The 14,749-nt window shown below is 46.4% G+C and overlaps 1 protein-coding gene across 5 annotated transcripts in view; it reads right to left on the bottom strand.

The window, feature by feature from the left end:
- The window catches only part of LOC128818377 (Golgi integral membrane protein 4-like), a 36,687-nt gene extending 23,522 nt beyond the window's left edge, over window positions 1–13,165 (bottom strand). For all 5 annotated transcript variants that reach the window (XM_053997658.1, XM_053997659.1, XM_053997661.1 and 2 more), the window contains exons 1-4: window positions 12,845–13,165; window positions 7,751–7,825; window positions 4,189–4,238; window positions 478–531 (exon numbers count right to left, since the gene is read on the bottom strand). In XM_053997658.1, coding sequence (XP_053853633.1) covers window positions 478–531; window positions 4,189–4,238; window positions 7,751–7,825; window positions 12,845–13,031 — 366 coding nt within the window. In that variant the 5' untranslated portion in view covers window positions 13,032–13,165. The remainder of the gene's footprint in view (window positions 1–477; window positions 532–4,188; window positions 4,239–7,750; window positions 7,826–12,844) is intronic.
- Between the last annotated feature and the right edge of the window lie 1,584 nt (window positions 13,166–14,749).

Here is a 14,749-nt window from a genome sequence, read left to right as displayed (position 1 = left end):
TGATGCCTCAGGTTCAGCTTTTCTATTTTTCACACTCTCTGCTGCTTTAGTGTGTGGCTCTGAGCTTCACATGAGGGGATGCTGAGCTCTGTGCACAGAGCAGGGAGACAAAACAATTCCTGCTCCAGCTGGGCACCAAGGACAAATGATCCAAAGCTCAGGCCCAGGAGCACAAACAGCGTGGGCTGGAGAGAGAAAAACAAGCAGGATGGGACTGCCTGGGCTAAAGCTGGAATGGGACAATCAACTCCAAGGTGCAAATGGAGCAGAGCTGATCATTTTGTGACCAATCATCCATTTCTTGGGACCATTTGGGTTCACCTTGGGTGCAGCCCTGGCTGGGCTCTGGTGCTGCCCAAGGTGGATCCACGAGGAGATCCTTTAATAAATCCCAGCTTTATTCTTTAGCTCTGTTCCCAAGTGCAGGAATCCTGGGATCCTCCATCCCCTAAAACACAGCAGCCAAACCTCCCTTACCTTCAGGATCTTGTGCTGGGAGCTGAGGGCCCCGTATCTGTTCATGGAGTCTTGCTGGGGAGAGAAAAAAAAGATCCATCAGAGTCCAGGAAAAGCCGGGGGAGGGAGAAAAACCCCAGAGAAGCACCTGCCCAAATTCTGACCCTCAGGGAGGGACTGGGACCAGCCCAGCACGGGGAGCAGCAGAACGTGCAAGGCAGGAAAACGTTGAGCTCTTCTCTTCTTTTTGCCAGGGCTGGGATGAAATGCGTGAGATGGAATTTCTCGTTGGGGCTCAGGTGTTTATTAGTTCTTATCTCTGTTCTTATCTCCCAAAACCCTGAGTCCTGCTGCACTCCAACAAACTAAAAATGGAGCCGTGTCTCTCTTTCTACAAAGCTTTTTAAGGATAAACTGCCCAATTAGCAATTACACCTAAATTATTTTTATTTTTAACTCAATAACCAACTACTTGTGGTCCGCAATGTGGACTTTTTTATCAATTACACAAAACCACCCAAACCCGTGGAGAAGGAGGTGAAGAAGAAGGAGCAGCTTCTGCTTTAAAATTCTGTCTGGCTTTTCATTTATTACTATATTTTAAAACTTTAACGTTGTCTGCGATGTGATATGACTTTTATTCATCCTGTCACCTACATTATTATATCACATACGTGATATCACTTCTACTCAAACTGCACCCTCGTAATCTCAGTTTTATCATTTAGTTTTGGAAGTTTTCTCTACAGCTTCAGGTCAAATGCGGTGCTCTCCTGGCGGGTCAGTGCTTGGCAGCAGAGAAAATCCAAAATTCTCAGGAAGGAGGCTTCCAACAGGAAAAGAACTTTTCCCAAAGAACTTCCTCACAGCACCTGCTCAAAGCAACCTAGCCAATGATAATGTTGGGGTGTAATTACGGTTCTTCACCTTCTTCTTCATGAATTTAAGGAGCATTTTGTAATTAGACAAAAAAAAAAGTCCGCCTTGCGGAACATAAGAAATCAGTTATGGAGTTAAAAGTAAAAATAATTTGGATAATTTGGATAAACATTAATTTTAAGACATATTAATTATAATGTAATATAATATAATATAATATAATATAATATAATATAATATAATATAATATTATATAATATAATGTAATGTAATGTAATATAATATAATTTATATTATATTTATAATATATATTATGTATATTATATATTATATAGAATATATAAATTATAATATTTATAATATATATTATATATTAAATATATAATATAATATATTATATATACTATAAATATGTATATTATATATTATATATTATAATATATTTTATATATCATATATAATATTAAATATAATTTATATTTTATTATATTCTATTTTATTATAATTTATATTATATTTATAATATTTGTATTATATATTATATAGATTATATAGAATATATAAATTATAATATTTATAATATATATAATACATTATATAATATATATAATATATTATAATATTATATATTTTATATATAATGTAAAATATAATTTATATTATATTATATTATATTATATTATATTATATTATATTGTATTATATTATATTGTATTATATTATATTATATTATATTATATTATATTATATTATATTATATTATATTATATTATATTATAATTTATTTTAATTGTATTAGATGTTAATTATAAGAACATTTATCATTAATTTTAATGAACATTCATTTAAATAAACATTAATTTGAATAACAGTTATTATTAATTTTATTAGACATTAATAATAATAACACTTATCAATAATTTTAATATAAATTTGTTTAAATAAACATTCATTTTAATTAACATTAATTGCGCATTTAATTAAGATCTGAGTGGTTTTCCTTGGCCTTCAGCCCTGTATCCAGGCCCGGCTTGGTGCTGAAGGAGTTTTTTACACGGCTCCCTTCTCTGGAGGCTGAGGGGGAGGCAGAGAAAGCAGCAGAGCTCAGGCTGGCGCCCACACACAGAACCTGCAGCGTTTCCACCACAAAATCCAGAAAATGGAGTGAGCCCCAGGCAAAGCGTGAGCGGGCACAGCAGCCAAGCTGAGCGCAAAAATTCAGATCTTTTCCCCCGCCGTTAAAAAAAAATCAGATATTTTCCCCCGTTATTTAAAAAATCAGATATTTTCCCCACTACTAAAAAAAAAAATTCAGATATTTTTTCCATCATTAAAAAAAAAAAATCAGATATTTTTTCCATCATTTTAAAAAATACAGATATTTTTCCCATCATTAAAAAAATTTAGATATTTTTTCCATCATTAAAAAAAAATTAGATATTTTCCCCATTATTTAAAAAATCAGATAATTTCCCCACTACTAAAAAAAAAAAAAATCAGATATTTTTTCCATCATTTAAAAAAAAAAAATCAGATATTTTTCCCATCATTTAAAAAAAAATTCAGATATTTTTCCCATCATTAAAAAAATTTAGATATTTTTTCCATCATTTAAAAAAAAAAAATCAGATATTTTCCCCATTATTTAAAAAATCAGATATTTTCCCCACTACTAAAAAAAAAAATCAGATATTTTTTCCATCATTTAAAAAAAAAAAATCAGATATTTTTCCCATCATTTTAAAAAAAATTCAGATATTTTTCCCATCATTAAAAAAATTCAGATATTTTTTCCATCATTAAAAAAAAAAAAAATTAGATATTTTCCCCATTATTTAAAAAATCAGATATTTTCCCCACTACTAAAAAAAAAATTCAGATATTTTCCCCACTGTTAAAAAAAATTCAGATATTTTTCCCACCATTAAAAAATTAAGATATTTTTCCCATCATTAAAAAATTCAGATATTTTTTCCATCATTAAAAAATTCTGATATTTCCCCCACCATTAAAAAATTCAGATATTTTCCCCCCATCATTAAAATAATTCAGATATTTCCCCCACCATTAAAAAATTAAGATATTTTTCCCATCATTAAAAAATTCAGATATTTTTTCCATCATTAAAAAATTCAGATATTTCCCCCACCATTAAAAAATTCAGATATTTTTCCCCCATCATTAAAAAAATTCAGATATTTCCCCCACCATTTTAAAAATCAGATATTTTTCCCACCATTAAAAAATTAGATATTTTTCCCACCATTTAAAAAATTCAGATATTTTTCCCACCATTTAAAAAAATACAGATATTTTTTCCCATCATTTAAAAAATTCAGATATTTTTCCTATCATTAAAATAATTCAGGTATTTTTCCCACCATTAAAAAATTCAGATATTTTCCCCACCATTTAAAAAATCAGATATTTTTCCCATCATTAAAAAAATTTAGATATTTTTTCCATCATTTAAAAATTCAGATATTTTTCCCACCATTAAAAAATATAGATATTTTTCCCGTCATTAAAATAATACAGATATTTTTCCCACTATTAAAAAAAAATCCGATATTTCCCCCACTGTTAAAAAAAAATCAGATCTTTTTCCCACCATTAAAAAATTCAGATATTTTTCTCACCATTAAAAAATCAGATATTTTCCCCACCGTTAATAAAAATTCAGATATTTTTCTGTCCCAGGCTGACGTTCACCCACAGAGGAGTGGCCTGGAAGAGATTCCCCTTCTCCAGCATCTCATCCACAGATGCTCAGGGGAAGGAATGAACCCAGTGGCACCAGAACAAAACCATTTCCCATTGCTGCCCGGGCAGCCTGGGGCAAACCACACGTACCTTCTCCTTGTTGAGCGCTTCCTGAGCTTCTAACTTGTACACTAAAAAATCTAGAGAGGGGAGAAAAGGAGGTGAGGATTTCACAAGGGGCTGGTTTGGGTTTTGGAGGGGAGGGAAGAAGGAGCAGCTTCTGTTTAAAACTTTTAACTTGCTTTTTTTATATATTGCTATCTTTTAAAACCTTAAAGTTTTCTAACTGTGTGATGTTACACACTTCTATTCGAACTACACACCTACAATTTCAGTTTTATCGTTCAATTCTGGAAGTTTTCTCAGCTTGCTGAGCAAAAGGCTGCAAGTGAACAAGCTGGAGTGCAGGTGCTGCTGGGAGAGCATTCCGTGCCCTGGGGAAGGTGGGAGTGCTTTCCATGAGAGCTGGCCACCCAAAAAATGCCCTTCCCTTCCCTTCCCTTCCCTTCCCTTCCCTTCCCTTCCCTTCCCTTCCCTTCCCTTCCCTTCCCTTCCCTTCCCTTCCCTTCCCTTCCCTTCCCTTCCCTTCCCTTCCCTTCCCTTCCCTTCCCTTCCCTTCCCTTCCCTTCCCTTCCCTTCCCTTCCCTTCCCTTCCCTTCCCTTCCCTTCCCTTCCCTTCCCTTCCCTTCCCTTCCCTTCCCACAGCCAAGATCTTTGCTGCTCTCCCAGGTCACAAAGAGCTGCAGCTTTGATGTCAAGGGAGCTGAGTGACTTTTTGGGGTTCTCTGAGCTGAGACGTTGCCGGAGCCCAGCACATCCCTCTGGCTGCTCTGGCTGGCTCCAGACCCTGGCAGGGGCTCAGAGACCCTGGCATGAAGTCAAAAACACCTGTGGCTTCCATTTTAGCCCGTGGGAAAAGCTGTCAATTTTGTATGAGGAATTACAAGCCACAAGGGTTTGAGCAGTGTGATATTTGAACTAACACAGGGTGGAAAAATAGAATTTTGGGACTTTTAGAATGGGGCTCAAGGGGACAAGATGGAGGAATTTGGGCGTGTCCTGGCCTTCTTCTCCTTCTCCTTGCCCTCCATGTCTCGCTGTGCTGGTGACACTTTTCTGTTGGTTTAAGGCACAGACACACTGCCCAACATCAATGACAGACATTGGCACGTTATTGTAACCACGGCACACGGAGTTTTGGGTATAAAATGTGAACACTGCCCTGAGGGCAGACAGAATGCCATGGCCGAGCTGCTGGACAGAGCTCAGCAGGGCAGAGAGAGAATGTTCTAGATAAGGGAAAATAAACAGCCTTGAGGAGCCGACCCTGCGCATTCAGACTCCTCCTTTGGCTGCGGGGCTGGGAAACAAAAGGACTTTGACACTCTCGGGGTCACCCCAACACCCAGACCCCGAGAAGAGGTGAGTTTGGAAAAGGTGCTGTGAGACCCAAACTCACGAGCTGATCTCATCTGGGCCAGCTTCTCAAAACAGAAAGGTTCCACAAGGTAATGCGTACAAGGATGCTTCATTTTCTCAACAAGTGAATTAAAGAGGTGTGGAAGAGGTTTTACAGCGACTTCTCTGAGCCAGAGAGAAGTTTGAGAAGAGGATCCATGTCCACCCCTGAAAGACTTTCCTGCCAAGGTCGTTGACACAGAAACCAAGAAATAAAGAAGAATAAAGAAGAGAAAGCTGCAGCTGCCTGTTGCAATGAGCCCTTGGTTTGTGTTTCCTGACCAATGAGTGAACTTGGGAGCTTTGTAAGAATGAATAAAAAGCATGCATGCTAGAATAAAAATGGGTTTGGAGCCTTCTGAAAACAGAGGGTGTTATTTTGTATTGTCCCCATCTCAACTACGACAAAGAGGCAGCACAGAAATGCAGGAAATGCAGGCACAGAGCTGCAGGCAATGCAGGTTCTGCCTCAGGCAGCCCCAGAGCTGCAGGCAAGGCTGGATGCTGGATGCAGCACCCAGGAGCCCAGAGCACGCTGGAGTGAGGGCAGGGATGTCACCCCACACACGACTTCTCGAGCTAAAACCCAATTTATGAAACTGCTGAGGGGCCTGACAGCCAAGCACAGCCCTCTGCTGAAGGGCTCACGAGCTGATCTCTTGGGTTCCTGCTTCCTGCTGGGTTCCATGGCCTTAAAAGCCATGGTTTTCAAACCCCTGAATGTTTGTGTGTCCGGGTTCCATGTCCTTCAAACCCCTGAATGTTTGTGTGTCTGGGTTCCATGGCCTTCAAACCCCTGAATGTTTGTGTCTCTGGGTTCCATGGTTTTCAAACCCCTGAATGTTTGTGTGTCTGGGTTCCATGGCCTTCAAACCCCTGAATGTTTGTGTCTCTGGGTTCCATGGTTTTCAAACCCCCTGAATGTTTGTGTGTCTGGGTTCCATGGCCTTCAAACCCCTGAATGTTTGTGTCTCTGGGTTCCATGGTTTTCAAACCCCTGAATGTTTGTGTCTCAGGGTTCCATGGTTTTCAAACCCCTGAATGTTTGTGTCTCTGGGTTCCATGGTTTTCAAACCCCTGAATGTTTGTGTGTCCGGGTTCCATGGTTTTCAAACCCCTGAATGTTTGTGTCTCAGGGTTCCATGGTTTTCAAACCCCTGAATGTTTGTGTCTCTGGGTTCCATGGTTTTCAAACCCCTGAATGTTTGTGTGTCCAGGTTCCATGGTTTTCAAACCCCTGAATGTTTGTGTGTCCTCCTGTGCATCAGCTCCACCATGTCCATGAGTGGAGGGCGGTGACGCTGATGCCACGGAGCACTTGTAGAGCTCAGCTCAATTTTGGGAGAAAGCTGATTTCTTTCCAAGAAAAAAAAACACAGCCCAGTGAAAGGTTTTAGTCACTGGGCTGAAGTGACTAAAGTGTTAAAGTTCAAACACCCCACAGGGGGACTGCTGCTCACAGACTGGCCTGAGGACAAATGTGGCAGCAGGAGAGTGTTGGACACAAAATGAGTACACAGGAGCTCAGTAAGTTCAAAAGAGAAAAATAAACTAATTTTATTTCTGACCTCGCAATATATAGAATTCTAAAAGTGACAGTGGTTTGGAGGGTGAAATTGCCACTTCTCCAACCACACTGGTCAAACCAACATCCATCAATTCTCTCCTCCCACAAAGGAGAATGCAAAACAATCATTGTTTACATGAACAGCGTGTGAGAACTGCAGTAGAAAGATGGAAACGTTATCAGAAGGCTAAAGAAGTTTGATGAGAGCTTTAAAACTTTCAAAAGAACTATAAAAGAAAACTTAACACTTTTAAAAAGCAGGGCAACAGGAGAGAGCAGAGCCCACCTGTCGCTGTTGAGGCAAGACGGGAGCAGAAGAACTCCAAGATCAGAAGCCGAGAAGAAAAAGTGATTTATTTCAAATGCACCTCCCTATTTATAGAGAACATCGTGCAGACCAATTTCATTGGTCTTAGAGTAAAAACATCTCACACCATTGGTGCGTGCCAATGACGCACGGTGGCAGAACATATCTATAAACAATGTGAACAAGAGAGAAATAATTATTTACATTCCTTTCCAACTCTCTCCCAGGCCCAGCCTGGTAGAAATGTCTCTTTTTCTCTCTGACTGAACTGAGAATTTGGGGACAGCTGGGGCTTTGCCTGGCCACTGCTGGGGACTCACCTTCCTTTGTCTTCTTGTGCTCCCCCCTCTCCTTCTGCAGGGACCGCTCCAGCCTGGACCGGTGCTCGTACACCACTGTGGGGGCAGAGAGAGGCAGAGCTTGACAAACCTCCTATTTATCCCCATATTTTTCCCCCCATTAAAAAAAATTCAGATATTTTTCCCACCATTAAAAAAAAATCAATTTTTTTCCCACCATTAAAAAATCCAGATATTTTTCCCACCATTAAAAAAAAATCCAGATATTTTTCCCACCATTAAAAAAAAATTAGATATTTTCCCCACCATTAAAATTCAGATATTTTTTCCCACCATTAAAAAAAATAGATATTTTTCCCACCATTAATAAAAATTCAGTTATTTTTCTGTCACAGCCTGACATTCACCCACAGAGGAGCAGCCTGGAAGTGATTCCCCTTCTCCAGCATCTCATCCACAGATGCTCAGGGGAAGGAATAAAGGGAGGGGATATTTGGGCTGCACTATAACACACCAGTCGTACCCACAAACTGGGAATGTTTGCACTCAGGTTTTGCTTTGATGTGATGCCCAAGAGATGTTTAAATTGTGTTTGTGTGGGCTCAAGCAGCCAGAGTCACCTGCTCTGGAAAGGCACCAGCACCAGGCAGGAGAGATTTTTTTTTCCCTTCCACAACCCAGCCATTGACTGGGTGTCAGTGCAGAAGAGATTTTTTTTTTTCCCCTTCCACAACCCAGGCCAGGATTTTTTCCCTTCCACAACCCAGCCATTGACTGGCCCTCAGTGCAGGAGAGATTTTGTTTTTTTCCTCTTCCACAACGCACTGAGAAAAACGGAGCCAAGCAGCCCACCACACACAGAAGTGAGAGTGGCAATGAACACATGGAAGTGGCAGGTGGAGGGTGGTGATGGAGCCACTGGTCTGGTCTCGGGGTCTGGGTGTTGGGGTGACCCCGAGAGTGTCAAAGTCCTTTTGTTTCCCAGCCCCGCAGCCAAAGGAGGAGTCTGAATGCGCAGGGTCGGCTCCTCAAGGCTGTTCATTTTCCCTTCTCTAGAACATTCTCTCTCTGCCCTGCTGAGCTCTGTCCAGCAGCTCGGCCATGGCATTCTGTCTGCCCTCAGGGCACTGCTCACATTTTATACCCAAAACTCCGTGTGCCGTGGTTACAATAACGTGCCAATGTCTGTCATTGATGTTGGACAGTGTGTCTGTGCCTTAAACCAACAGAAGAGTGTCACCAGCACAGCGAGACATGGAGGGCAAGGAGAAGGAGAAGGAGGTCAGGACATGCCCAAATCCCTCCATCTTGAACCCCATTCTAAAAATCCCAAAATTCTACTTTTCCACCCTGTGTTAATTCAAATATCACACTGCTCAAACCCTTGTGGCTTGTAATTCCTCATACAGAGTTGGCAGCTTTTTCCACGGGCTAAAATGGAAGCCACAGGTGTTTTTGACTTCGTGCCAGGGTCTCTGAGCCCCCTGCCAGGGTCTGGAACCAGCCAGGGCAGCCAGAGGGATGTGCTGGGTTCCAACAATGTGGCAATGCCACCACACTCAGCTCCAAGGGGCTCCTCGTGCCCTCCGCGGGGCCAGGATGGCCCTGGGCAGCACTCAGAGGGAGAGGTGGTGAAAGAAAACTCCCAGAGCCAAGATTCCAGCCAAGAATTTTGGGGGCCGGTGGTGCCATAACTCGTGGTCTCCAGGAAAATGGAGATGAAACCAGTGCAGATCCCTTCCCTGCTGAAATCCTGCCACGCCAAGAGCCCCAGGTGACTCACGCTCTCACTCCGAGTGGATCTGTGGACCCTGCCAGCTCCACTCAGGTCAGGCTGGAGCAGGAAATTCCCCTGTCCCTTCTGACCCCCCTCAAGGGGCAGCAAGGGGCCATAGGCGAGCCAGGCTGTCTCCTTCCTTATCTGTGTCAACACACAGACATCCCAGCGATGCTCAGACCACTCCACCCAGACCTTCCTCTGAACCCTACTGTCCACACCATTCCAGCGGTGCTTCCAGTCTGGAAGGAGGTTTCCCCCTGCCAAGCAGCAAACGCAGCTCTGCAGCTGTCCAAGCGTCTCCTCAAGTGTCACAGCTTTATTTTTAGGAGCCCTTTCCCCAGCAGGCTGCTCCGATGTCACCCTGAGGGCTTCCCCAGCTGAGCACACCAAGGGCCCTGGGTGCTGCTGGAAAGCCTTGTCCAAGGGAATTGTCAGCTTGAGAACATCAGCCACTTCCCAGAGGATTTGGGAGCCCTGGGCTCTCACTTTGTGACTCTCCCACACCCGACTTTCTTGCAGATGAGCTCCTGAGGGCAAGGCTTTGATGTGATGGGACCTTCCCACCAGCGAAGGGCTGTGTTAACACCCACAGCCACAGATCCATCCCAGAGCAGGGGAGGCTTCAGCGACAGCTCCCGATCACAGGCTGTTCATTCTGAATTTCACAGCACAAAATCTGGCTCTCCCCGACCCTGTTTTTACAAGCCAGATCAACTGAAGTAACCTCCAGTGACTAGAAAAGGAAGTTTTAATCTCTCCTGCCTTTCCTACAGGGCCCCCAGAGCCCAAAGTGGGTTTAGCTTCACACAGAGCAGGGATTCAGCAGTGTCTCAGCTCCTGGGGGTGTTCAGGGCCAGGAGATGGACCTGGATGATCCCAGTGGGTCCCTCCCAGCTCAGGACAATCCAAAATTCCATGATTCTTTACTCATCTTTGTGCTGAGACACAGCAACAGCTCATCTGACCAAACTGGCACGGCGCAGTTCGGAGGCCAGGGAGCCAGGAAATCTTGAACAATTTGCTTTTCCAGCAGAGAATGGAGGGTGGTCAGTGTGTAAATCCAGCTGGAATCCAGCCAGGACTCGGCTCTAAGGCACCCTCACCTGCTGCCAAAGGAGCTGCTGAAACAATGAAACCCCTTGCTGAAAAGGCAGGGCCAGGTGCAGAAGAGCACGCAGGAATTAAAGTCATGCAACAAGTGCAGGGACAGAGCCCAGAGCCCCAGGACTGTCCCCAGAGCACTGCAGGGAGCAGCCACAGCACCAGAGGCAGATGTGCCAGCCTCCCACGAGCATCTCTCCCATCTGCCCCTCGCCAGGCTTCCCCCAGCAGCCAAATCCAAAAAGAAGCCTTGCCTTTGTTAAAATTGTTGGGCAAGCGAGTGTCTTCTCAAAATAAAAAAGGGTAGCCATGGCAACAGCTGTATTTAGGAATGGGAGGACTGACAGGGGGTTAGGAATCCCAGCAACAGGCTGCAGCTCTGCAATTCACACACGTTTGGGTGGAAAAAAAGTGAGCTTGGCTCAGTTGTTGGCCTGTTGTTCCCAAAACTGGGGTTCCCTGAGGCTGCCACTGTCATCCTCTGGAGAAGTAAGAGATGATGGTACACCAGGGAGGAAATTGGGTTAACTTCTGCCCTGCTGATCTCTGCACATCCCAAACTCGGGCTGCAGGTGGGAATCGTGGCTGGGACTGAGCTGTAGGTGTAGGAGCAATGGAACCAAACCATAGATAACAGCGCTGAAGCTGAACACACATGAATTAGATCCATTCCCAAGGCTGATTGGGATTTGTTTCCTGGAGAGGAGCGCACACACCCCCCACGCTGTGCAAACAGAACACGCAGCCCTGGGCACCAGCAGCCCTGGTGGGATGCTCCATTTGCAGCACAGAGCCACCAGGAGAAGGTTTAACCCTAAAAGACTCAAACGTTGAGCCGCGGATCTGCAGAACGCCCCAGCAAGACGGGCTGTAGGAAAGAATACACCTGGATGTGTCCACGAAAGTCATGACAGAACACCCAGTATTTCATTTTAGCCAGGGAAGATCTCCCATATAAACACCGTGATCTAAACTGACTTTTTAGGAGGAGGGGAAAAAAAAGGGGTTAAATAATCTCTTGACCTTGAGTAGAACAATTTGCGGCCACATGGGTTCATTCTGTGGGCACTCCAGGGGCAGCCCGTCCTCCAGCATTACACACCCGAGTGCTGCCTACCCCGAGGGCATTCCCACCAAACCTCTCCTCTACGGGGAATCAGCAAATCCCCCCAGAGACTCCAAATCCTGTGACAGCTGCTGGAAACGTGGCCTTGGCGCACCCGGCAAGGCTGGAATGATGGGCTGGACAAAGGAGATAAGAGTTCAGCGGTGGAGTAACCGCGTGTCCTCAGCCTTCCCTGCCGGCAGCTCCCCGAGGGCTAAAATCCCATTTTCCCACAGTGAGGCATTTATGTAAAGAGGACAAATGAGGGGAGAGAGGGGGAGGAGGAATCCACACGCTGTGTTTGCCTTCCGGTCTCCGGCAGCTCTTGCCAGGGGAGCCAAGCGCTGGGCAGCGGGATCAGAAAAGCCAGTTCTTCCTCCTCCTCCTCCTCCTCCTCCTCCTCCTCTTCTTCTTCCCCTTGTTTTAGGGAGTTAAAAATCTGCAGCATCCATCAGCCCCAAAAAAGCTCGCACGACTTTTTAAATCCCGGATCAACCTCTCGAGAACGAGGTGGGTTCGTCAGCTGAGAACCCATCGTCAGCGGGGTCAGAAAAGCCAATTCTTCCTCCTCCTTCTCTTCTTCCCCTTGTTTTAGGGAGCTAAAAATCTGCAGCATCCATCAGCCCCAAAAAGCTGGCACGACCTTTTTAGTCCCGGACTTTTTTAGTCCCGGGCTTTTTTAGTCCCGGACCAACCTCTGGAGAACGAGGTGGGTTTATCGCCTTGCAGAGGCAGCGGGCAGCAGCGGACTGTGACAAAACTTCAGGGAAAGATCCCTTCCCTCTCTGCTCACTTCCACACGGGGCAGAGAGAGCGGAGCCGCATCCCAGAGCCTGCCCTGCGTTTTTACTGCCTCGCATTTGGCGTGACAGGGGTTTGGATTCGCGGCCAAAGGGAGAAGAAATGGAATAGACGTGACGCAGCTGAGCTCGCCGATCCAGCTCCGATCCCCCTTTGCTAACTCAGACTCAAGGCTGCTCTAATTCCTGGCATCCGAATAGGAGGGAAGGAAACGGGCACAGCATCCTCAAAGCCGAGAGATGAACAGGGGACCCTGCTCGTGGCTGGGAGGGAGAGAAGTCGGGGCAGGGTGCGCACACCCAGGGACGCCTCGGAGCGGGTCACTCACCTTGGAGCTGGGCTGACAGCGCTTCCTGCTGCTGTTTGTATTTCTGCGCCAGCGCCTCGGCGCTCCGCACCTTCTGCTGCAAGTGGTTGTAGAGGAAGACTCCGGAGGCCAGGCAGGCCAGGGCGAGCAGGCAGAAGGCGGTCTGCAGCAGCCCCTTCTGCCTCCTGGAGCACATCCCGGTGCCCATGGCGGGGCCGGAGCGCCGCGGTGCAGCGCAGCCTCGCCGGCGCTGCTAAAGCATCTGGTTATTTTCGCCCAGCGGCCGCGTTCCTCCGCGAACTCGCGGATCCCTCCGGAAGATGCGATCCCAGGCTCGGCTCCGCTCCCTCGCGGCCCTGCAGGGGCTCCTGCCGGGCTCTACTCCTCGCTGGCCGTCGGGACATCGGTGTCCGAGCGGAGCCCGAGCATCCTCGGGGAGCGGCCCGGGGGGGCTGCGGGGCGAGGGCAGCGGGCGGAGGGCACCGAGCAGGAGCAGCAGCAGCAGCAGCAGGAGGAGGAGGAGGAGGAGGAGGAGGAGGAGGAAAACTTTTGCTTCCCATGTGCTGCGGCGGAGATGGGGGGGGCGGGAAGGGGGTACCGCCGCCTTTGGCTCTTCCCACCTCCCCCGCTGGAGCAACCACCGGAAAAAATAACCCGGCGAGAGGAGGAGAAGCCCTTGGGCCCCCTCCCCGCGGCTTCCCCCGCCGGCAGATCCTGGAGGAAGCGGCGGCACCGGGGCCGGGAGAGCGGCCAGGAACGCGGCGGCGGCGGCGGCGGCATCCGGGCTGCGGCGGCGGAGAGTCCGCCCTCGGCGGCGGGAGGGGCTGCGGGGACCGGGGGGGACAGAGGGGGACAGGGGACAACCGAGGGGACAACAGAGTCCCGAGCCCTGCCCCTCCCCGGGGCAGGCATCGCCGGGAGCCGGCGTCACCCGGAGCCCCTCGTCCGTGGGTTCCCTTCCTTGCTCGGCACCTGTTGCTAACGGGGGATGGATGAGGGACACGGGAATGGATGGACCGGGAGAGCATCCTCGCACGAGTTCTTTAAAAGCTGCTAAAAGCCGTGGTTTCTCCTCGGGAAAATAGGAGCTGATAAAGGCAGGAGGGCGGCACGAGGGGAAAGCTGGGAGTTTGGCTTTTTCCCAATGGTTTGCGTTGGAAGGGGCCTTAAAGCTCATCCCTGCCGTGGGCAGGGACATCTTCCACTACCCCAGGTTGCTCCAAGCCCTGTCCAACCCGGCCTTGGACACTTCCAGGGATGGGGTGTTCCAGGTGTTCTGGACATGCCCTCCATGTGGAGTCCTCTCTTCTGGCAGAGCCCAGCTGGTTTTACCCAGGTTGGGGATGCACAAGGTGACCTTTAAAGGTCCCTTCCAACCCAAACCTTTCCATGATTTTGTACCTCACGGGACAGACAAAGCTCCTGGAGCCTTGCCTGGGTTCTGAGCTCAGATCTAAGACCCCCAGGTTTGCAATGAATCTTCTCTGACTGTCAGGTTGGCTCATCTTTTATCTGAGCTCACAAGGATATTTCTTCTGGAATTCTGCCAAGTTCCCTCTTTCAGGCACCTGGGGAATAAGCAACAACCACAACAGTTCTTCAGCAGCAATTCCCCTCTAAGAGTCATGCGTGGTGGTTTCATAAATGTTAATCAAATGAGCTTTACAGCACTGCTGAGAATTGGTTGAGTGGCACTTGTGTCACCCCCATTTGTCATCGGGAAAACTGAGGCACAGTGTTCCTGTAAGGTTATGATTTATCCAAAGTAAATTTTTTGTGGTAGGATTTTTTTCCCCCCCCCCTAAGCATTTTAAGTGGATTTGTTCTGCCAGACCTTGGGTGAGGCTCAGCCTGCTGGAAATGGGGTGATTTGGCTCTGATAGAGCTTCCACTAAACATTATAGGCTTTCCTTAATGAATTAACTG

Source organism: Vidua macroura, chromosome 23 (genome assembly GCF_024509145.1).
Source record: "Vidua macroura isolate BioBank_ID:100142 chromosome 23, ASM2450914v1, whole genome shotgun sequence".
Classification (NCBI taxonomy): Eukaryota; Metazoa; Chordata; class Aves; order Passeriformes; family Viduidae; genus Vidua; species Vidua macroura.
This window is presented reverse-complemented; position numbering and strand designations above follow the sequence as displayed.